Raw genomic sequence first — 22128 nt, forward strand, 5'->3', positions numbered from 1 at the left:
GCTCACCTATTTTATTATAATTATTGTAATCCCGCCAGTCTGTGCTGCAGATTCCCAAAAGCATCTTTATTGGGGTCCTAATTATTCCATTATATTAGATATAATTGGTTGATGGAACATGAAATATTATTTCACCTTCTCACATGCTTTTCCTTCCACTGTTTTTTTTATTATTGTTTGCAGAGATAACAGTATCACCTTTTCCCCTGGACTGAAGTCATCCATACTTGGCTGTGTGTTCTGAGGTTAAACACTATATTCAGTTATTTAAATGAGAGACTAAGAAGATTTCTGCCTGCAGCTTGTGTAATAGCAATTATTAGCCTGCTCAGTCTTCTAAGACATGCATGTGATCAGGGAAGACAGCGGCTTACATAGAGAGCTGGGGTGTAGACATAGGGCTCGACTTTTCCAGTGCTACTAGACTGTGCACTGAGTGTCCTGTTCTAATAGAACTCCATTATCTCTATCAAACATAAAAGAAAGAATGGCTGAAAGATGGAAAATGGTTGAGAGAGAAAGCTGAACAAATAAATGAGAGGAGAGAAAAGTAGAACGAGAAGAAAAAGTAAGAAAGAAAGACATCTAGAGAACGAAGCAAGGAAAGAAGGTGGGAGGGAGAAGGGAAAAAAGAGGGGGGAGATAGGAAGAAAATAGGGAAGAGGGGAGAAAGAAGGATAGAGAAGGATAAAAAAGGGGGGAGAGAGAGAGGAAGGAAGAAGAAAAGGATGAAAGGATGGAAAGAAAGGGAAAAAAATGAAAGGAGGGAAGGAAGGGAGAGAGAAAGGAAGGGAGAGAGAAAGAAAGAAAGGAAGGGAGAGAGAAAGAAAGAAAGAAAAAGGAAAGAAGGGAGCGAGAAAGAAAAAGGAAGAAATAAGGGAGAGAGAGAGAGATACAAGAAGTAGGAAAGGAGTAAAGAGAAGGGAAATAGGAGAAGGATGAAGGAAGGAAGGATGGAGAGAAAGAGAGAAAGAGAAAGAAAGAAAGGAAGGGAGAAAAAAAAACGAGAAAAAAAAGAAAAACGGAAAGAAAGGAAGATTGGGTGGAAGAAAGAGAGAAAAAAGGAAGGAAAGAAGAGAGAAAGAAAGAAAGAATGAAAGGGAGAGAGAAAGGAAGGGAAAAAAAGAAAAAAGGAAAGAAAGGAAGAAAATAAATAAAGAAAGGGAAGAAGAAAGAGAGAAAGAAAGAAAGGAGTGAAGAAAGAGAAAAAAGTAAGGAAGGAAGAGAGAAAGAAAAAAGTAAGGAAGGGAAAATAAGACAAGGACAGAAAGAGAAAGAAAGAAAGAAAGAAAGAAAGAAAGGGTGGAAGAAAAAAAGAAAAAATAAAGGAAGGGAAAAAAAATAAAAAAGGAAAGAAAGGAAGAAAGAAAGATGGAAAGAAAGAAAGGGAAAAGAAAGAAAGAAAGAGAAAAAGGAAGGAAGGAAGGAAGAGAGAAAGAAAGAAAGGAAGGAAGGGAAAATGATAGAAGGAAAGAAAGTGAGGAAGAAAGATAGAAAGAAAGAAAGGGAGTTCGAAAGAGGAGGAAGGAAGAGATAAAGAAAAAAAAGGAAGAAAGAGAGAAATAAAGTAAGGAAGAAAGAGTCAAAAAAAGAAAGGAAGGAATGGAAAGTAAGAGATGGAAAGAAAGGTAGGGAGAGAAAGAAAGAAAGAAAGGATGAGAGAAAGGAAGGAATTGAAAGTAAGAGAAAGAAAGAAAGGTAGGAAGAAAGAAAAAAGGAAGGAAAGAAAGAAAGAAAGAAAGAAAGGTAGGAAGAAAGAAAGAAAAAAGGAAGGAAAGAAAGGAAGGAAGGAAGGAAGGAAGGAAGGAATGGAGAAGAAAAGAAAGGTAGGGAGAGAAAGAAAGAAAGAAAGAAAGAAAGAAAGAAAGAAAGAAAGAAAGAAAGGATGAGAGGACTCTGAGAGAGTGTAAGAAAGAGAATTTGGGTTGCTGATGTAAATAAGTGAAATGCTGGGTATTAGGAAGCTGAATGTCAGAGAAGGAGGTGAGAGATAACAGAGAGAAAGGGTTGTGGTAATGAGCAGAGGGCACAGAGCCCAAGATAGAGATTATTAGATCACAGCAGGCACAGAAGAACCAGTACAGAACAGTAACATTTCAGAGGATTAGTGCAGGTCAGGGACAGTCATCGACTTCCATCTCTAAGACACCAGTCTTCATAAATACACTAGATAACAATTTATATTCCCTTTAGGACAGGAAAGGCTCTCAATTTCTTGTCATTTGATACTGCTGATTATTCAGATTTGTATGGTGCTATTTAAAAAGATTGCTTTGATTCCACATTTTGTCTTTAAAATAAACATTTACTGAGGAGATATGGAACTGCCATTACTAAGCCATCCTTCTGAAAATGCTAGTTGCCTGGCTATCATGCTGTCACTGTTTCTCCAGCACTTTTTGAGTCATTGATCTCCAATCAATATGTAGATCAAGATTACCAGCTTCACTTTAGTTGCCCATGTGCTTGTTCCAGGTAGCTGCCTCAAAGTATTTAACCCAGATGCTGTCAAGCATTTAGCATTTTCAGAAGATGGTTATCTTTGGCAGTGCCCATATTTCTTGCATTACGTGGTTTCTTTGAAATGAGATCCTCTGCCCCAGAACTGTAGACTGGTGGGTATATTTTGAAATACAAAGGTCACTCGCTTCTCATCAAGGTTTGGAATTAATGCAATCTATATGCTCCAGTGAATAACATTTCTTGGACTGAAATGAACGTTTTAATGGTTCAGCAGGTTCATTAAACATTTACATTTAGAAACAGGATGACTTTGCGAATGTTTCAGAAAGTTACATACGTTTTGTTAGAAAAAAAAAAATTGTCACCAAACTGAATTTAAAAAACATGAACAACAGGAAGGTGACATTAAAATGGAAAACTTGATTTCAAACAAAAAAAATGTGATTTTAAAAGCCGGGACACACAATAAAAATATGCTGATATTATACACAATATTAGTTATTTCAGCTCCGAGGGACAGCTGTAGTTATGAACGCCACAGAGCAGAGGAAGATCACACAAGAGGTTACATTAGAGGATTATAAGTGTCAGATGGTAATCACTACTGATTCCTGACATAAGCTTTGCAGTAAGGAAAGGTCATATTCACTGGTCTGGGATTATCTAACGCATTACACAGATGGTACAAAAATGGCTTTATTTAACAACCTGGAGAAAAGAGCAATAGAACGGACACAAACGAGTAGAGAAAAAGAGATCGCTGCTCACAGGTGATGCAATCAGTACCGCGCCAATGTTGCTTCTTGGAGTAGGGGAGCACGCCCTGACACTACACCGGAAAACATGGAACAGAGAATCTTCGGATCGGCAGCACATCCACATAGAACGTAGAGTATAAAGTCTTTATTGAAGCATAAATATTAAAAGCACTGTATGGGTACAGGCAGGGGAAAAGCAGGTAGGTTGACGCGTTTCACACTATAGAAGTGCTTTGACAAAGCACTTCTATAGTTTGAAATGTGTCAACCTACCTGCATTTCCCCTGCCTGTACCCATCCAGTGACTTTAACCGCTTGCTAACCAGCCGTTATCATTATATGGTGGCAGGTCGGCACGATCCCTCCCACGAGCCGCTGTAGCTATACGTCAGCTCCTTTAAATGGGATAACAAGTGTACGCTGCTGGGGTGCCCATGCTCGTGGCCGACGGTTGCAATGACCGCCGGCTACGAGCGATCGCAGGCATGACAGTCAGAGCAAGGACATGTGTGTGTAAACACACAAATCCCTGTTCTGTGAGGCGTGACAGATCGTGAGTTCCTAATATCTAGAAATCACGATCTGTCATTTCCTCTAGGTCAGTCCCCTCCCCCTTCAGTTAGAAACACACACAGGGAACACAGTTAACCCCTTGATCGCCCCCTAGTGTTAACCCGTTCCCTGTCAGCAACATTTTTACAGTAATCAGTGCATCTTTATAGTACTGATCGCTGTATAAATGCCAATGGTCCCAAAAATGTGTCCGATGTTTCAGCCATAATGTCGCTGTCCTGATAAAAATCACCGCCATTACTAGTAAAAAAAAAGAATAATAATAAAAATACTATAAATCTAGCCCCTATTTTGAAGATGCTATAACTTTTGTGCAAACCAATCAATATACGCTTACTGCGATTTTTTTTACCATAAAATATGTAGAAGAATTCATATTGGCCTAAACTGAGAAAAAATTAGCTTTTTTTAAAAACAAAATGGGAATATTTATTAGAGCAAAAAGTACAAAATATTGTGTTTTTTTCAAAATCATTGCTCTTTTTTTGTTTATAGCACAAAAAATGAAAACCGCAGAGGTGATAAATTACCACCAAAAGAAAGCTCTATTTGTGGGAAAAAAAGATGTCAATTTTGTTTGGGTGCAACGTCGCACGACCACACAATTGTCAGTTAAAGCGGCGCAGTGCCGAATCGCAAAAATGGCCTGGTCATTCAGCAGCCAAATCTTCAGGGGCTGAAATGGTTAATATTTATGCTTCAATAAAGACTTCATACTTTACTTTCTGTGTGGGTGTGCTGTCAATCCGAAGATTCTCTGTTCTAGAACTGACAGAAAGCAGAGTATCTCATAACAACCAATAACAATTCAGCTTTCATCAGCTTAGAGTGCTAAGTCTAGTGAATGCTGATTTCTAATTGGCTGTTATAGGATATTGCATATCACTCTTGTAGTAAAAAGTAATATATTGTAGCTTACCCATCCTTAAAAGTGGTTGCTGCATTCGTTTTATTTTTCAGACTTTTTTTCTCCCGATGATCCTGCCAGTAACACACTTTCCTAGGGTGACAACGCTTACTCACTATATTGCATCTGAAAAGCAGCATTGTCACCCTTGGGGCCCGTTTAACCTGGCATCACCTTCTGAAGGGCAACCTACAGTGGATTGCTTTTCATTGGATGCTTGATAGGCAGTGAAGAGGGATTATGTTGCTGCCTGACTGCCTGTTTTACCCTCAAAAACCCACACCATCTCCCTGCAATCATGTGCATTGCATGAGGTTGCAGGGTGGCCCTATAAAAGCAGAATTAAACCCATTGAATTAACAGTTTAAAAAAAAACACGTTACATTCCCGGCACATCTCAGGAATGTAATTGTCACATTGGTTGTGCTCTCAACCAAACTGTAAAACCATCCAATGGCTGTGTCATAACTGATCACATGTGCAGCATCATGGCAGTTAAAGATCAAACATAAACCAAGATTGGCTGAAAATGATAGGATGATTTCGTTCTGCTTTAAGTTTAATGGGTTGAGTACTGCCTGCCAAACGTGTTGGGGGAATAATTTATGCAGTTTGCATCAGGACCGCAGCATGTGTATACCTTAATCCATTGCCTTTGCATTTTAAGCAGAAGTTGTTGGGTGGTGAAAATACATCTCAACCACATGTTATTACCTCCTCCCCACCACAAGCGAAAACAAGGCCTTATGTCACGTACACACAATCAGAATTATGGTCGGAAAAAGGTCTGATGGTTTTCCAGACGGAATTCCGACGGAAGTCCGCTCAAGCTGTCTTGCATACACATGGTCATGCCAAATTCCGACTGCCAAGAACGCGGTGACGTACAACACGTACGACAGGACTAGAAAAAAGGAAGTTCAATACCTAGTAGCCAATAGCTTCCATCTCGTAATTGAATCTGAGCATGCGTGAGTTTTTGCGCGTTGGAATTGCATACACATGATCAGAATTTCTGATAAAAAAAATTTCCACTGGGAAAATCGAGAACATGCTCTCAAATTTTTGCTGGCAGGAATACGGCCAGCTAAATTCCGATGGAGCATACACACGGTCTTCCGATGAAAAGCTCTCATCGGTCTTTTGCTGGCCGAAATTCCGTTTGTGTGTACGCGGAATAAGGCTGCTCTCCTGATTTGGACTACAAACACTTCCCCCTCTACTCAACACTAATACATAAGAAAGAGATGTTCTAGAGTCCACAGAAGATAGATAGGAAAGCGGGTATCATTGTAATAAGTGTCTGCTGTGCTAGATAAACCTTAATTACATATAAATTATAAACATTCAAGCAGCCAGCACAATGTTGATGAACAGCAATAAAACAATATATAAAAATAGGTGCAGTGCTTGAAAAATGTCCATAGACCCTCAGGTCCTCAAATGTTGGTTGTAGTCTCAAAACCCATAGGATATAATAGAAGAGTGAAAGAGAGAGGATAACTACCACCGGCACCCAGGCACACTGCCTCTTACCTTCCTCTTTGGACCCTTATTACAGGGGTCAGATGAGCATTGAATGGGAAAGGAACCCTTACTCTCAATCAAGCACGATCGATCAGGTATTAGCAGGATGGACACAGATATACCAATCTCCACACTTGATGCCCGTATTCAGAACGTTGAGTCCACAAATATCTGAGTGGGCAGGACGGTAGGTACTGTGAGTAGTGCGGTGGCTCCATCCATTCCGGACACATCGGAGAGGGGATGACAGCGGATGGCTCATAGGTCCACACAGCTTTGCAGGTGTGACAGTGAGGAGCCCCGACCTGTGAGCCATCCGCTGTCATCCCCTCTCCGATGTGTCTGGACTGGACGGAGCCGTCCCACTGCTCACAGTACCTACTGCCTTGCCCACTCAGATCTTTATGGAATCAACGTTCTGAATATGGGGATCGAGTGTGGAGATTTGTATATCTGTGCCCATCCTACTAATACCTGATTAATCGGGGTTGATCGAGAGTAATGCCTCGTACACACGATCGGAATTTCCGCCAACAAAACCGTGAAATTTTGTCCAAAGGGCGTTGGCACAAATTTGTCTTGCATACACACGAACACACAATTGTTGGCCAACAATTACGAACGGAGTGATGTACTACGTGTTTTTTCCACTCTTTTGCGCCACCCTTTGGGCTCCGTTTGGTGAGTGTTGATTCGCACTTTTCATTTCGTACTTTTCAGTTAGTTTCTGAATGGCCGTTCGTCAACCAGACATGTTGCGGAATCGGAGGAGATAACGTTTTACTTATTATTGGCCTTGGAGTTATTGCTTTGACATCATTTTTTTGGTTGAATAATGATTTGATTTGGTATATTTTCTATATTTTTGGATGCATAGAATGCACTTTTTGGTTAAGTTCTATTGGCAGATAGCATGTATAATTTTATTTTATTATTTTTTTTTAATGCACAATAAAAAAAATTGTGTAGAATAATACTTGGATATGTGTTTTACTTCAAATGACAGTTTGGGAGTAGGCAGTTACATTTTAAAAAATACAATGTAAAATTAACAAGGGACACCAACATAGTTGTAGCTTTGATCTTAAAAACTACAGGATAATGGTGTTGTGGTAACTTGCCCAAAAAAAGAAAAAAAAAAACATAATATTATTCTTGATATCATTAGAAAAAAAAAGTCTTTGAAAATGTGTTTGCAATAAATCCATCAGTATCACCAGCAATGCAGCTTCATTATTATTCCATTAAAGAAGAAGAGAATATGCGCTGCATTTCGAGATTTCATAATTTGCCGCATCACGAATGTTAATTCTCCATCACGAGCGCTAGTTTACAAGACCGACAGCTTCTGGCTTGTCCTTGCTTCTAAACATGCATGTTTGTACTTTGAACTTTTGTCTGATGGACTTGTGTACACACACTCGGGAAAATCCGACAACACACATTTGTTGGCGGAAAATTAGAAAAAATGCTAACCAACACTTGTCCGATGGAGCATACACACGGTCGGATTTTCCGCCAACAGCCTGACATCCAACATTTCCCATCGGAAAATCCGATCGTGTGATCATGTGATCGGGGCTTTAGGTTTTTTTTCCCATTCAATGCTCATCTGTCCCCTGTAATAAGGGTCCAAAGAGGAGGGTAAGAGGCAGTGTGTCTGGGTGCCGGTGGTGGTTATCCTCTCTCTTTTACTCTTCCATTATATTGTTTAGGCTGTGTGACTACAACCAACATTTGAGGAGCTGAGGGTCTATGAACATATTTAAGCTGATATCATTGTTTGAGATTTCAGTTTAGTGTACAGGAGATTACAAGTACACTGTATTTCTGGCAGGACCAAAAGCATTCTTGTTGAACATGTATATAGCTTGAAAAAGGAAAACGAATACAGTACAGCCATCACATCTAAAGACTGGTGAGTTGCAATATGTTATACTTCTTGGGTTTGGATACACTTTAACATTTATTATGAAATTAGTTACTATAAAGCATATTAAAAAGTTGAATAAAATGCAGTATCATATTGGCTACCAATGCAATTTAAGTTTATTTCTGACTGATCACTCTACACACTACACACAGTGCAATCTGTACACACACACAAAATAATCTGCAATCAAAACAAACATAAGTTTCCAGATTATTCATCAGCATCTTTCAAATTCTATAAACCATCCAGGACTTCTCCCGAGCCTCTTCCATCCTCTGGAACCCCCTACCCCAATCTGTCTGACTATCTCCTACTCTGTCTACTTTTAGATAATCCCTGAAAACCTTTCTCTTCAGAGAAGCCTATACCGCCCCAACAACTGACAACTGTACTTTTATTTTCCCTATCTGTTCACCCCCCATAGTCATTACCCTTTGTATCACTTGACCCTCCCTCTTGGATTGTAAGCTCTATTGAGCAGGGCCCTCTGATTCCTCTTGTATTTAAGTGGTTCTAAAGGCAGACGATTTTTATCTTAATGCATTAAAATAAAAAACCTTCTGTGTGCAGCAGCCCCTCAATACTTACCTGAGCCCCATCTCGGTCCAGCGATGTTGCATGAAAGCCTCGGCTGTCCGGGACTCTCCCTCACTCAAATCAGTGAGCCAATGAGAGAGAGGGGCGTGGCCGAGCTGCGGCTCTGTGTCTGAATGGACGCACAGAGCAGTGGCTCAGTTTGGGTGCCCCCAGAGCAAGCTACTTGCTCTGGGGGCACTCGGCAGGAGGGAGGGGCCAGGAGCGGACCAGAGAAGCTGAGGATCTGGGCTGCTCTGTGCAAAACCACTGCATAGAGCAGGTATGACATGTTTGTTATTTTTAAACAAAAAAAACAAAAAACGAGACTTTAATATCACTTTAAACTGTATTGTAATTGTACTGTCAGCCCTCATGTTGTAAAGTGCTGCTTAAAATGTTGGTGCTATATAAATCATGTATAATATTAAATATTTTGATACATCATTACCAAATCAGCTTAATAAACTGTAAACACATACAAAATAATATATGCCTTTCACAAACATTTACACATTGTTACTCTGCTTAGCTGCTGATTCAATCCAGTTAACTACTTATAGGAAATCCAGTTAACTACTTATAGGAAATCATGTATAATATTAAATATTTTGATACATCATTACCAAATCAGCTTAATAAACTGTAAACACATACAAAATAATATATGCCTTTCACAAACATTTACACATTGTTACTCTGCTTAGCTGCTGATTCAATCCAGTTAACTACTTATAGGAGAGCTAAAGCACAAGAAGATCTCATAAGATGGCAATATTGAGGTCATGATCAGAGCAAAACCAAAATGCTCCAAATTCCTGTCCTGACTCCTTTTTTAGCCTTGAGTGTCTAACACACAATTAAAAATATCAGAGATCATTGATAATATTTATATTTTTTATTTTATACTTATGTGTTTATATATGTTATATATATATATATATATATATATATATATATATATATATATATATATATATATATATATATATATATATATATACTGTATGAATATATATATATATATATATATATGTATATATGTATGTGTATATATATATATATATATATATATATATATATATATATATATATATATATATATATATATACACATGCATATATATGTATATATATACATCAATAGGCAATAGGGCTGTATTACTTTTTTCAACTGTGACTTTGTGCTGTCTGGGCTGCAACCATTTATTTTGGTAACCTCTAGGGATTAACCAGGCTGTGAGCATCATAGGCAGAAGCTGATTGGAATTGGTGCTGTCCACCCACATAAACTTTATCATGGTATACTTAAAAAGACACCCACAAAATAATTATATATATATATATATATATATATATATATATAAAATATCTTTTTACCTATACCATGAGGCTTAGTTACCAGCACCCTGTCCTCAGCCATCCATGCCAGGGAGACAATATACTATTGGATTTGTACCCAACACTATCTGGATCAGCCCCATGGATGGCTGCTACCCTGGGCTCTAGGGGACAATTTATTTTCTCTGTGTGCCGCAGCCTTTTAGTTTATTTTTGGTAATGTCTGGGGATTAACCAGGTTGTGAGCATAGGCAGAAGATGATTGGCGTTGGTCCTGTTCACCCTCATAAACTTTCTCATGGTAGGCTTAAAAAAAAAATCTATCTATCTATCTATCTATCTATCTATCTATCTATCTATCTATCTATCTGTCTGTCTATCTATCTATCTATCTATCTATCTATCTATCTATCTATCTATATAGATTAAACAAATGGGGCATGTTACTTTTTTCAACAGTGTATTTTCTTGCTGTCTGTGCTGTAACCTTTTAGTTTATTTCTGCTAATCTGTGGGGATTAACCAGGTTGTGAGCCTAGGCAGAAACTGATTGGAGTTGGTCCTGTCCACCCACATAAATCTACTCATGGTATATTTAAAAAGACACACAAAATAATACACCCCCCCCCACCAAAAAAAAAAAAGAAACTATATATATATATATATATATATATATATATATATATATATATATTGTTCTTTTAAGTGTTTTACATGTACCATGAGGCTTTCCGGCATCCTGTCCTCAGTCTTCCAAGCCAGGGAGACAATATACTATTGGATTTGTATCCAACAAACTCTGGATCAGCCCCATGGCTGGCTGCTACCCTGGGCTCTAGGGGACAAATTTATCTGATAGTTGATACTTTAATTAGAAGCTGCAGTTAAAACTCCCATCGATTTGGAGCGCAATGCAACCTGCAGGATGACAAAATATATAACTGAATCTGCCATCCTTGCAGCTTTGGTTTTGGGATGCTGCAATACTAAACTAGACTCCAGCTTGTAAAATTGTAAATAAAAATAAATAAAATAAAATAATAAGAAGAGAAGTGAAGTCACTACCCATGCAGAATGACACATACCAGTCCAGCTTTCTTCCTGGCTTGGAGAAGCTCCTGAATAAAGTTCTGCAGTTCTTTCCCTTCAATGAACCCATTTCCTGCAAACACAAACCAACACAACATCAGATCCCCTCCGGTGCCATCACACGGACACAGACACGATCCGGACGTTAGAAAAGAAAAGTTGATAAAGAAAAAAGCAGCAAGAAAGTGTAAAAGAAATAGCTTTAACCTTTTCCATGCCAGGGCAGTGCGTCCCTCTGGCAGTGAAATGGTTAGTAGATGATAGAGTCTATTCATATTCACCATCAGTGTCATAATGACGCCAGATTTCCAGGAACTGAGAGGCTGAAATCTCCACTCCTTGTAGATGAGTCTCTGCCATGGTGGGAAGTGCCGCCGCCGCCGGTGCTGCGCTCTCCTCGGTGCTGAACTGGAGCGGCTGATGGACTTCAAGTTGCAGGCTGAGAGCCCTGCAGTCTATATATGGCAGTGGCTTTTAGCGTGACCCCGCCCACTGCACCTCCTGTCAGCTCGGCCACACCCCCTTCTTTTACTTTGCTGTCACTTTTGATGTGCAGCTCACCTTGACTTCCCTGCACCCCCCTCTTTTCCTCCTATACACTTCACCCGGCAATTAAAGCACAACAATAAACTTGGCAAAAAAGTAGAAGAACAGGTTTGTCAATGGGAAGATTCGAGGGTAGAATTATGAATAAATGATATATTACAGGGTGCATGCTGCTTATTTTCCTGGATCACTGATTGCAGCCTTATGGCTGGAGGTTGCTGACTTACTGGAAAAAAGTAATTACAGCACAAACTTTAACCTATTACTGTTTATTGTTTTTCCATCTACAGAACAGCAGCTATTGTAGATTTATTGCAAGTCTCACTGTCCTTATAAATCTGAATTTATAGCTCATCAGTATAAAAGCACAGCATAGCTCATCCTAAAGTGATATGTCAGTTTTGGGTGGATGTTGCCTCATACAACACCTAGTAGCCTTATCCTTGTGCCTGAACATCTCTGGGGTGGTCCATGTTTCTACGTTCTTTGGCTGGACTTGCTGGGGCTAGGAAATCACTCTTGGGGCTTGTTCACGCTTGACTATGAACTTTAGTATGGGCGTTAGACTCGCGTTAATGTGCTTTAGTATGGGCGTTAGGCTGGCGTCTGTGAGCTTTAGTATGGGCATTAGTCTAGCGTCAATGAGCTTTAGTATGGGTGTTAGGCTGGCATCTCTGACCTTTAGTATGGGTGTTAGGCTGGCATCTATGAGCTTTAGTATGGGCGTTAGACTCGCGTTAATGTGCTTTAGTATGGCATTAGACTCGCGTTGATGTGCTTTAGTATGGGCGTTAGGCTGGCGTCAGTGAGCTTTAGTATGGTCGTTAGTCTAGCGTCAATGAGCTTTAGTATGGGTGATAGGCTGGCATCAATGAGCTTTAGTATGGGCATTAGGCTGGTGTCAATGACCTTGAGTATGGGGGTTAGGCTGGCATCAATGGCCTTTAGTATGGGTGTTAGGCTGGTGTCAATGAGCTTTAGTATGGGCGTTAGGCTAGCATCAATGAGCTTTAGTATGGGCTTTAGACTGGCATCAATGAGCTTTAATATGGGCATTAGATTGGCGTCAATGACCTTTAGTATGGGAGTTAGGCTGGCATTAGTGAGCTTTAGTATGGGCATTAGACTGGCGTCAATTACTTTTAGTATGGGCATTAGGATGGCATCAATAAGCTTTAGTATGGCATTAGACTGGCCTCAATGATCTTTAATATGGGCATCAGACAATGAGCTTTAGTATTGGCGTTAGGCTGGTGTCAATGAGCTTTAGTATGGGCATTAGGCTGGCGTCAATGAGATTTAGTATGGGCGTTAGACTGGCGTCAATAAGCTTTAGTATGGGCGTTAGGCTGGTGTCAATGAGCTTTATTATGGGCGTTAGGCTGGCATCAATGAGCTTTAGTATGGGCGTTAGACTAGACTGGCATTTTACAAGCGTTAATGACAAATGAAAAAATGTGTTTGATGAGCATTAAGGAGTAGTAAAACTGCTTCACAATGGAAAGTGACAATACAGGAAATAAACTGTTTTTAACGCCCTGAAACCACGCCGCAAACACCCGCCAGAGCGTTTACAAAGCGTTACCATAGACTTGAATGGGAAGTCTTCAAACGCATCATGAATCGACATGAGGCTTCAACTTTGAAGCGACGCAATGCTAATGCTTCATGTTTTGATAATGTAAACAGCACTGTGTGCTGCCCATTGTATCATTGGCGTTTGAGGAATGTTTTTAATGCCCCTCAAAAACCTGCTTTTAATGCCAGTATGAATTTCCAGATTCTACTTTTTTTTTATATTATGAAGAATTCAGCAGGAGGAGTGTGACTTCATGATCGCTATGCAAGCAGCAGTGTCAGCAACTCTGGTAAGGTGATCTTAACCTGCAAATTGGTGGGCTTTAATGCCCACATGCTGCACATATGCATCACTGCATGGTCCCAGCATAGAGACCGAGCTGTCAAAGACAGTTTTTGGTCTCCGCCAACAATTGCTAGCCAGAAGAACCAGCTCCAGATCATGTGACCACTGTGACAGCCAATCACAGTGGTCACATGCTCGCCAATCCTTCCCTGCTTCCCTCCCCTCGATTGCACAGACCCTATTAAAGTGATACTAAGGGTGGGTGGGAAGGGGGTAAAGCCAGACTCCCTGAAGGATATTGGAAGTCAGAAGAGAGTACTACCAGCAATATGCAGCTATAATTTAAAATGATACTAAAGGTTCCCTTTTTATTTTTTTAAATAACAAACATGTCATACTTACCTGCTCTGTGCAGTTGGTTTTGCACAGAACAGCCCCGATTCTCCTCTTCTTGGGTCCCTCGCTGTCACCCTGGCTCAACCCCCCCTCAGCTGCTTGCTCTGGGGGCACTCGTGTGTGCTCGCTCCCAACCTACCTCTGTGTGACTATAAGTCAAAACTAGCATTGCTCAGCTCCACCTCCTACTCCCTGCTCACTGGCTGTGATTGACAGCAGCGGGCACCAATGGCACCCGCTGCTGTGTCTCAGCCAATGAGAGAGAGAGACCCAGGAGAGCCAGGGCTCCCATGCAAAGTAATGGATCGAGATGGGGTTCAGGTAAGTATAAAGGGGGGCTGGGGGGAAGCTGCTCACTGAAGGTTTTTTACCTTCATGCATAGAATGCATGAAGTTAAAAAAAACCTTGAGCCTTTAGAACCACATTAAACCCTGCAGGTAAACCCTAAAAAGGAACTTCTTTTATTCGCTTATTTTTTAAAAAATTTGGATAGAGTGAAGGAGGACTATAACCCTTGTTAGTTTTTTTTTTGCCTTCTGTGTCCCATTGGGGAGATTTTTCCTCACTTACAGTCCTGTAGCCAAAACAGGATGTGAGAGAAAATCCCTCCAAAGTGAGGGAATCCCTGGTTGTCACCACTGAAAGATTTCTCCTCTATTACTGTTCTAATGATAACCCAAATTTGGGATTTTTTTTCATTTTCACTCTCAGGGATAACAGTCCCCACGACAAATAGAGCGGGTGAATCTCCTTAATGGAGGCACAGAAAGCAATACAAACCTGACAGGGATTCTCCATTTTATCCAAACACTTAAAAAAAATGTTTTATCTTTACTTGTACTTTAAGTATATGATTGAAAGCATGTTGTTCTATCTGTTAAATAAGTACAAAAATAAAATAAAAAAATGCGTTGATCCTGCCAGAAATCCAGCAAGTTTATAACTTCCTGTAGTAACAAACAATGTTGCACTTTGTAGAGTGCAATCACACTCTGCAAGAGCAGTTGCTCCAGAGCTTAGTAAATGAGGGGGAGCCCTGCTGATTTCCATCATCCAATCATGTGCAAGCAAAGAAAGCTGTTTCTTTACTTTCCTTGCACGTGATTGGGTACTCTTTGCAAATTGAAGATTTACCTAATTTACTAAGCTCTGGCGCAACGGCACTTTGCAAAGTGCACAGTCTATTTGCCTTTAGTAAATCAACCCCATGCATTCGTCTTTTAAAGCTGAATTCCAGGTTTGATCGCAATTGTTACAATGGTCAGCTTGGCACAATGTAAATATGCACATCTCATAGTAGTTGGCACTGCTACAGTGATTTCCGCTATCTTCTGGGTCCTGTGCATTCTCTGACTGAATGAAATTGAGATCATAAATCCATTTACTCTCCTCCCCACCGTGTCCAATCAGATAATGCCTTGTATTCACTGAAAGAAATACAAGGCGTTCTATGAAAAGCGGCAGTGCTGAGCAAGTGACATCAAACAAAAAAACCCTAACAAAGTAAAATAAAATAAATAAAGTAAAATGTAGGATTTTAAAGACACCACATTAAAAAAAAACTTTAAAATTATTAAGCTTTATTCAAAGTCTTCCATAAAAATAGTTGGGGCTTTAAAAAACAAAACAAAAAAAAGAACATAAAAGTAGTGTGCTGTGTTTGGCATATTGCAGATTGACTATCATAGTGTACCATTTAATACACCAAATGACAAGATATAGTGCCCCAAATATAGTATTCCATCATGGATTACGACAAATGACACATAGAAAGCTTTAACAGGTTTCGCAGAACAAGGCTTACTTTTTCAGGAAGAAATTACTGTTGTGTGTCTGCTGCAGATGCTGGAAACCTCTATATGTGTATAAAAACATAACTTGCTTAAACTGATTCCACTCCTGAACAGCTGGACCCCCTAATGATCTTAACATATTTGGCGAGAGAAAAAAATGCATCAAAAAAAAGATTCCCTGATACCCCAATAGTAAAAAAAGGGGTAGATCAGCCTGCCAAAGTATGTAGTCCATCCAGGCACTTTATTCCTATGCTCATCCAGTGATGTCCTATAGTCCAGGGAGCCCACTGTGATCTATGGTGCCTGTATGGTGCAATGTAACTATGTAATTAAGATCAAACCTGGAGTTTAGTTAAAAAAGATAAAAAAAACAAAAAACATGGCTACAGAGGACAGTCAATAAGCTGACAAATTATACTTGTAATGAAACTGTACTTGCAACTGCTTAGCCTGAAGGTGGTCATCCATTTCTTCCTTCATTCCTTCTCATTTTATTTTCCTTTACCTTCTCCCTCTCATTCTTTTTTCTTCTTTCTCTCCCTCTCACTCTCTTTCTTTCTCCCTTTCCCTCATATTCTGTCTTTCCTTCTCCCTCTCATTTTCTATTTTCTTCCTTCTCCTAATACCTGTCTTTCCCCTTATCATTCTCCCTCTAATTCTGTTTTTCTTCTTTCTCTCCCTCTCATTATCTCCTTCTTTCTCCCTCTCTTTCTTATTCTCTCGTTCCTTCTAACGCTCTCTCTTTTTCTTGCTTTCCTTCTACCTCTCAGTCTTATTCTCTCTCTCTCTTTCCTTCTCCCTCTCCTTCCTATTCTCTCTGTCCTTCTCACTCTCATTCTCTCTTTCCATCTTCCTATTTTCCTCTCTTTCCTTCCCCCTCTCTTTCTTATTCTCTCTTTCCTTCTAACTCTCTCTCTCCCTCGTAGTCTTGATTTCCTTCTCCCTCTTATTCTCTTTTTCCTTCTCTCTCTCTCTCTCGCTCTTATTTTCTTTTTCCTTCTCCTTTTAATTCTCTATTTCCTTCTCCCTCCCCCCTCTCTCTCTCTTATTTTTTCTTTCCTTTTCCCTCTTATTCTCTCTCTCATTTATTCCCTACCATCTCCCCCTCTCATTCTGTCTTTCCTTCTCCCTAATTTTCTCTGTTCCTACTTCTTTCCTTCTCCCTCTCCCTTTCCCTCTCATTCTCTCCTTTCTTCCTTCTTTCATTCTCTTCTCATTCTTCTCCTCCCTCTCATTCTTCCTATCCTTCTCCCTCTCATTCTCTCTTTCCTTCTTTTTCTCTCTCTTATCCTCTCTTTCCTTTTCCCTCTCATTCTCTCTTTCCTTCTCCCTTTTATTTTCTCTCTCCTTCTTCCTCTAATTCTCTCTTTTATTCTCCCTTTCTCTCTTATTCTCGCTTTCCTTTGCTGGAATTGCGCCATCAGACATGGAGGTGCTTTCAGAATTCTAAATGTTATATATTTTTTGGGCTGGACTCCTATTTGTGTTGGTTGGGGTAGATGACAGGGCCCCATACTTCACTGTTAATCTCCCTCTCTCTGATTCCTTCTTGCCTTCTATCTCTCGCTCTCTTTTTTCTCATTCTCAATTTCCTGATCCCTATCATTCCCTCTTTCTTTCTCTATCTCCCTCTCTCCTTCCTTCTATCTCTCTCTCCATCTCAATCTCGCTTTCCTCTCTTTCTCCCTCCCATTATCTATTTTGTATCTTTCTCCTTCAGATTCTCGTTCTGCTCTCTCTATTTTTCCCTCTCCTCCAACTCTCTCACTCTCATTCTCTCTTTACTACTTCCTTCTCTCTCTGGTCCTCTCTCTTTCTCTCTCCGGTCCTCTCTCCCTCTCTCTCTCTCTCTGGTCCTCTTTCTTTATCTATTTCTCTCTCTGGTCCTATCTCTCTCTCTTTCTCTCTCTGGTCCTCTCTCCCTCTCTCTCTCTCTGGTCCTCTTTCTTTCTCTCTTTCTCTCTCTGGTCCTCTCTCCCTCTTTTTCTCTCTCTGGTCCTCTCTCCTTCTTCCTTCCCTCTCTGGTCCTCTCTCCTTCTCTTTCTCTCTCTGGTCCTCTCTCCTTCTCTTTCTCTCTCCTTCTCTTTCTCTCTCTGGTCCTCTCTTTCTTTCTCTGGTCCTCTCTCTCTCTTTCTCTCTCTGGTCCTCTCTCCTTCTCTTTCTCTCGCTGGTCCTCCCTCCTTCTCTTTCTCTCTCTGGTCCTCTCTCCCTCTTTTTCTCTCTCTGGTCCACTCTCTGCTTCTTTCTCTATCTGGTCCTCTCTCCTTCTCTTTCTCTCTCTGGTCCTCTCTCCCTCTCTTTCTCTCTCTGGTCCTATCTCTCTCTCTTTCTCTCTCTGGTCCTCTCTCCCTCTCTCTCTCTCTGGTCCTCTTTCTTTCTCTCTTTCTCTCTCTGGTCCTCTCTCCCTCTTTTTCTCTCTCTGGTCCTCTCTCCTTCTTCCTTCTCTCTCTGGTCCTCTCTACTTCTCTTTCTCTCTCTGGTCCTCTCTCCTTCTCTTTCTCTCTCCTTCTCTTTCTCTCTCTGGTCCTCTCTTTCTTTCTCTGGTCCTCTCTCTCTCTTTCTCTCTCTGGTCCTCTCTCCTTCTCTTTCTCTCGCTGGTCCTCCCTCCTTCTCTTTCTCTCTCTGGTCCTCTCTCCCTCTTTTTCTCTCTCTGGTCCTCTCTCCTTCTCTTTCTCTCTCTGGTCCTCTCTCCTTCTCTTTCTCTCTCTGGTCCTCTCTTTCTTTCTCTGTTCCTCTCTCTCTCTTTCTCTCTCTGGTCCTCTCTCCTTCTCTTTCTCTCTCTGGTCCTCTCTCCTTCTCTTTCTCTCTCTGGTCCTCTCTTTCTCTCTCTGGTCCTCTCTTTCTCTCTGGTCCTCTCTCCCTCTCTTTCTATTGTCCTCTCTCCCTCTCTTTCTCTCTCTGGTCCTCTCTTTCTCTCTGGTACTCTCTCCCTCCCTTTCTCTCTCTGGTCCTCTCTTTCTCTCTCTGGTCCTCTCTCCTTCTCTTTCTCTCTCTGGTTCTCTCTCCTTCTCTTTCTCTCTCTGGTCCTCTCTTCTTTTTCCTTCACTCTCTGGTCCTCTCTCCCTCTTTTTCACTCTCTGGTCCTCTCTCCCTCTCTTTCTCTCTCTGGTCCTCTCTCCCTCTCTTTCTCTCTCTGGTCCTCTCTCCTTCTTCCTTCTCTCTCTGGCCCTCTCTCCCTCTCTTTCTCTCTGTGGTCCTCTCTCCTTCTCTTTCTCTCTCTGGTCCTCTCTCCTTCTCTTTCTCTCTCTGGTCCTCTCTCATTCTCTTTCTCTCTCTGGTCCTCTCTCCCTCTCTTTCTATTGTCCTCTCTCCCTCTCTTTCTCTCTCTGGTCCTCTCTTTCTCTCTGGTACTCTCTCCCTCCCTTTCTCTCTCTGGTCCTCTCTTTCTCTCTCTGGTCCTCTCTCCTTCTCTTTCTCTCTCTGGTTGTCTCTCCTTCTCTTTCTCTCTCTGGTCCTCTCTTCTTTTTCCTTCACTCTCTGGTCCTCTCTCCCTCTTTTTCACTCTCTGGTCCTCTCTCCCTCTCTTTCTCTCTCTGGTCCTCTCTCCCTCTCTTTCTCTCTCTGGTCCTCTCTCCTTCTTCCTTCTCTCTCTGGCCCTCTCTCCCTCTCTTTCTCTCTGTGGTCCTCTCTCCTTCTCTTTCTCTCTCTGGTCCTCTCTCCTTCTCTTTCTCTCTCTGGTCCTCTCTCATTCTCTTTCTCTCTCTGGTCCTCTCTCCTTCTCTTTCTCTCTCTGGTCCTCTCTTTCTCTCTCTGGTCCTCTCTCCCTCTCTGTCTCTCTCTGGTCCTCTCTCCAGCTCTTTCTCTCTCTGGTCCTCCTTCCTTCTCTTTCTCTCTCTGGTCCTCTCTCCCTCTATTTCTCTCTCTGGGCCTCTCTCCCTCTCTTTCTGTCTCCGGTCCTCTCACCCTCTCTTTCTCTCTCTGGTCCTCTCTTTCTCTCTCTGGTCCTCTCTTTCTCTCTGGTCCTCTCTCCCTCTCTTTCTATTGTCCTCTTTCTCTCTCTGGTCCTCTCTTTCTCTCTGGTCCTCTCTCCCTCCCTTTCTCTCTCTGGTCCTCTCTTTCTCTCTCTGGTCCTCTCTACTTCTCTTTCTCTCTCTGGTCCTCTCTCCTTCTTCCTTCTCTCTCTGGTCCTCTCTCCCTCTCTATCCGGTCGTCTCTTTCTCTCTCTGGTCCTCGCTCCTTCTTCCCTCTCTCTCTGGTCCTTTCTACCTCTCTTTCTCTCTCTGGTCCTCTCTTTCTCTCTGGTCCTCTCTCCCTCTCTTTCTATTGTCCTCTTTCTCTCTCTGGTCCTCTCTTTCTCTCTGGTCCTCTCTCCCTCCCTTTCTCTCTCTGGTCCTCTCTTTCTCTCTGGTCCTCTATACTTCTCTTTCTCTCTCTGGTCCTCTCTCCTTCTTCCTTCTCTCTCTGGTCCTCTCTCCCTCTCTATCCGGTCGTCTCTTTCTCTCTCTGGTCCTCGCTCCTTCTTCCCTCTCTCTCTGGTCCTTTCTACCTCTCTTTCTCTCTCTGGTCCTCTCTTTCTCTCTCTGGTCCTCTCTCCCTCTCTTTCTCTCTCTGGTCCTCCCTTTGTCTCTCTGGTCCTCTCTCCCTCTCTTTCTCTCTCTGGTCCTCTCTCCTTCTCTTTCTCTCTCTGGTCCTCTCTTTCTCTCTGGTCCTCTCTCCCTCTCTTTCTATTGTCCTCTTTCTCTCTCTGGTCCTCTCTTTCTCTCTCTGGTTCTCTTTCCTTCTCTTTCTCTCTCTGGTCCTCTCTCCTTCTCTTTCTCTCTCTGGTCCTCTCTCCTTCTTCCTTCTCTCTCTGGTCCTCTCTCCCTCTCTATCCGGTCCTCTCTTTCTCTCTCTGGTCCTCTCTCCTTCTTCCTTCTCTCTCTGGTCCTCTCTACCTCTCTTTCTCTCTCTGGTCCTCTCTTTCTCTCTCTGGTCCTCTCTCCTTCTCTTTCTCTCTCTGGTCCTCTCTCCCTCTATTTCTCTCTCTGGCCCTCTCTTTTTCTCTCTGGTCCTCTCTCACTCTCTTTCTCTCTCTGGTCCTCTCTCCCTCTATTTCTCTCTCTGGCCCTCTCTTTCTCTCTCTGGTCCTCTCTCCTTCTCTTTCTCTCTCTGGTCCTCTCTCCCTCTCTTTCTCTCTCTGGTCCTCTCTCCCTCTCTTTCTCTCCCTGGTCCTCTCTTCCTCTCTTTCTCTCTCTGGCCCTCTCTCCCTCTTTTTCTATTGTCCTCTCTCCCTCTCTTTCTCTCTCTGGTCCTCTCTTTCTCTCTGGTCCTCTCTCCCTCCCTTTCTCTCTCTGGTCCTCTCTTTCTCTCTCTGGTCCTCTCTCCTTCTCTTTCTCTCTCTGGTCCTCTCTCCTTCTCTTTCTCTCTCTGGTCCTCTCTCCTTCTTCCTTCTCTTTCTGGTCCTCTCTCCCTCTCTATCCGGTCCTCTCTTTCTCTCTCTGGTCCTCTCTCCTTCTCTTTCTCTCTCTGGTCCTCTCTACCTCTCTTTCTCTCTCTGGTCCTCTCTTTCTCTCTCTGGTCCTCTCTCCCTCTCTTTCTCTCTCTGGTCCTCCCTTTGTCTCTCTGGTCCTCTCTCCCTCTCTTTCTCTCTCTGGTCCTCTCTTTCTCTCTCTGGTCCTCTCTCCCTCTTGTTCTCTCTCTAGTCCTCTCTCCCTCTCTTCCTCTCTCTGGTACTCTCTCCCTCTCTTTCTATTGTCCTCTCTCCCTCTCTCTGGTCCTCTCACCCTCTCTTTCTCTCCCTGGTCCTCTCTTTCACTCTATGGTCCTCTTTCCTTCTCTTTCTCTCTCTGGTCATCTCTCCTTCTTCCTCCTCTCTCTGCTCCTCTCTCCCTCTCTTTATCTCTCTGGTCCTCTCTCCCTCTCTTTCTCTCTCTAGTCCTCTCTCCCTCTCTCCCTCTCTCAGGTCCTCTCTACCTCTCTGTCTATTGTCCTCTCTCCCACTCTTTCTCTCTCTGGTCCTCGCTTTCTCTCTGGTCCTCTCTCCCTCTCTTTCTCTCTCTGGTCCTCTCTCCCTCTCGTTCTCTCTCTGGTCCTCTCTTTCTCTCTCTTGTCCTCTTTCCCTCTCTTTCTTTCTCTAGTCCTCTCTCCCTCTCTTCCTCTCTCTGGTCCTCTCTCCCTCTCTTTCTATTGTCCCCTCTCCCTCTCTTTCTCTCTCTGGTCCTCTCACCCTCTCTTTCTCTCCCTGGTCCTGTCTTTCACTCTATGGTCCTATCTCCTTCTCTTTCTCTCTCTGGTCCTCTCTCCTTCTTCCTCCTCTCTTTGCTCCTCTCTCCCTCTCTTTCTCTATCTAGTCCTCTCACCCTCTCTTTCTCTCTCTGGTCCTCTCTTTCTCTCTCTGGTCCTCTCTTTCTCTCTGGTCCTCTCTCCCTCCCTTTCTCTCTCT

General features: G+C 42.1%; 1 protein-coding gene across 1 annotated transcript in view; it reads right to left on the reverse strand.

Moving 5' to 3' along the window:
* CALB1 (calbindin 1) overlaps window positions 1–11602 on the reverse strand; it is a 94132-nt gene extending 82530 nt beyond the window's left edge. Inside the window, exons 1-2 of the mRNA XM_077492998.1 lie at window positions 11446–11602; window positions 11161–11237 (exon numbers count right to left, since the gene is read on the reverse strand). Of these exons, the coding sequence (XP_077349124.1) occupies window positions 11161–11237; window positions 11446–11524 (156 nt within the window). The 5' untranslated portion in view covers window positions 11525–11602. The remainder of the gene's footprint in view (window positions 1–11160; window positions 11238–11445) is intronic.
* Between the last annotated feature and the right edge of the window lie 10526 nt (window positions 11603–22128).

This window comes from Lithobates pipiens, unplaced genomic scaffold (assembly GCF_037356315.1).
Source record: "Lithobates pipiens isolate NorthernLeopardFrog02 unplaced genomic scaffold, aLitPip1_a1.2 Scaffold_19, whole genome shotgun sequence".
NCBI lineage: Eukaryota > Metazoa > Chordata > Amphibia > Anura > Ranidae > Lithobates > Lithobates pipiens.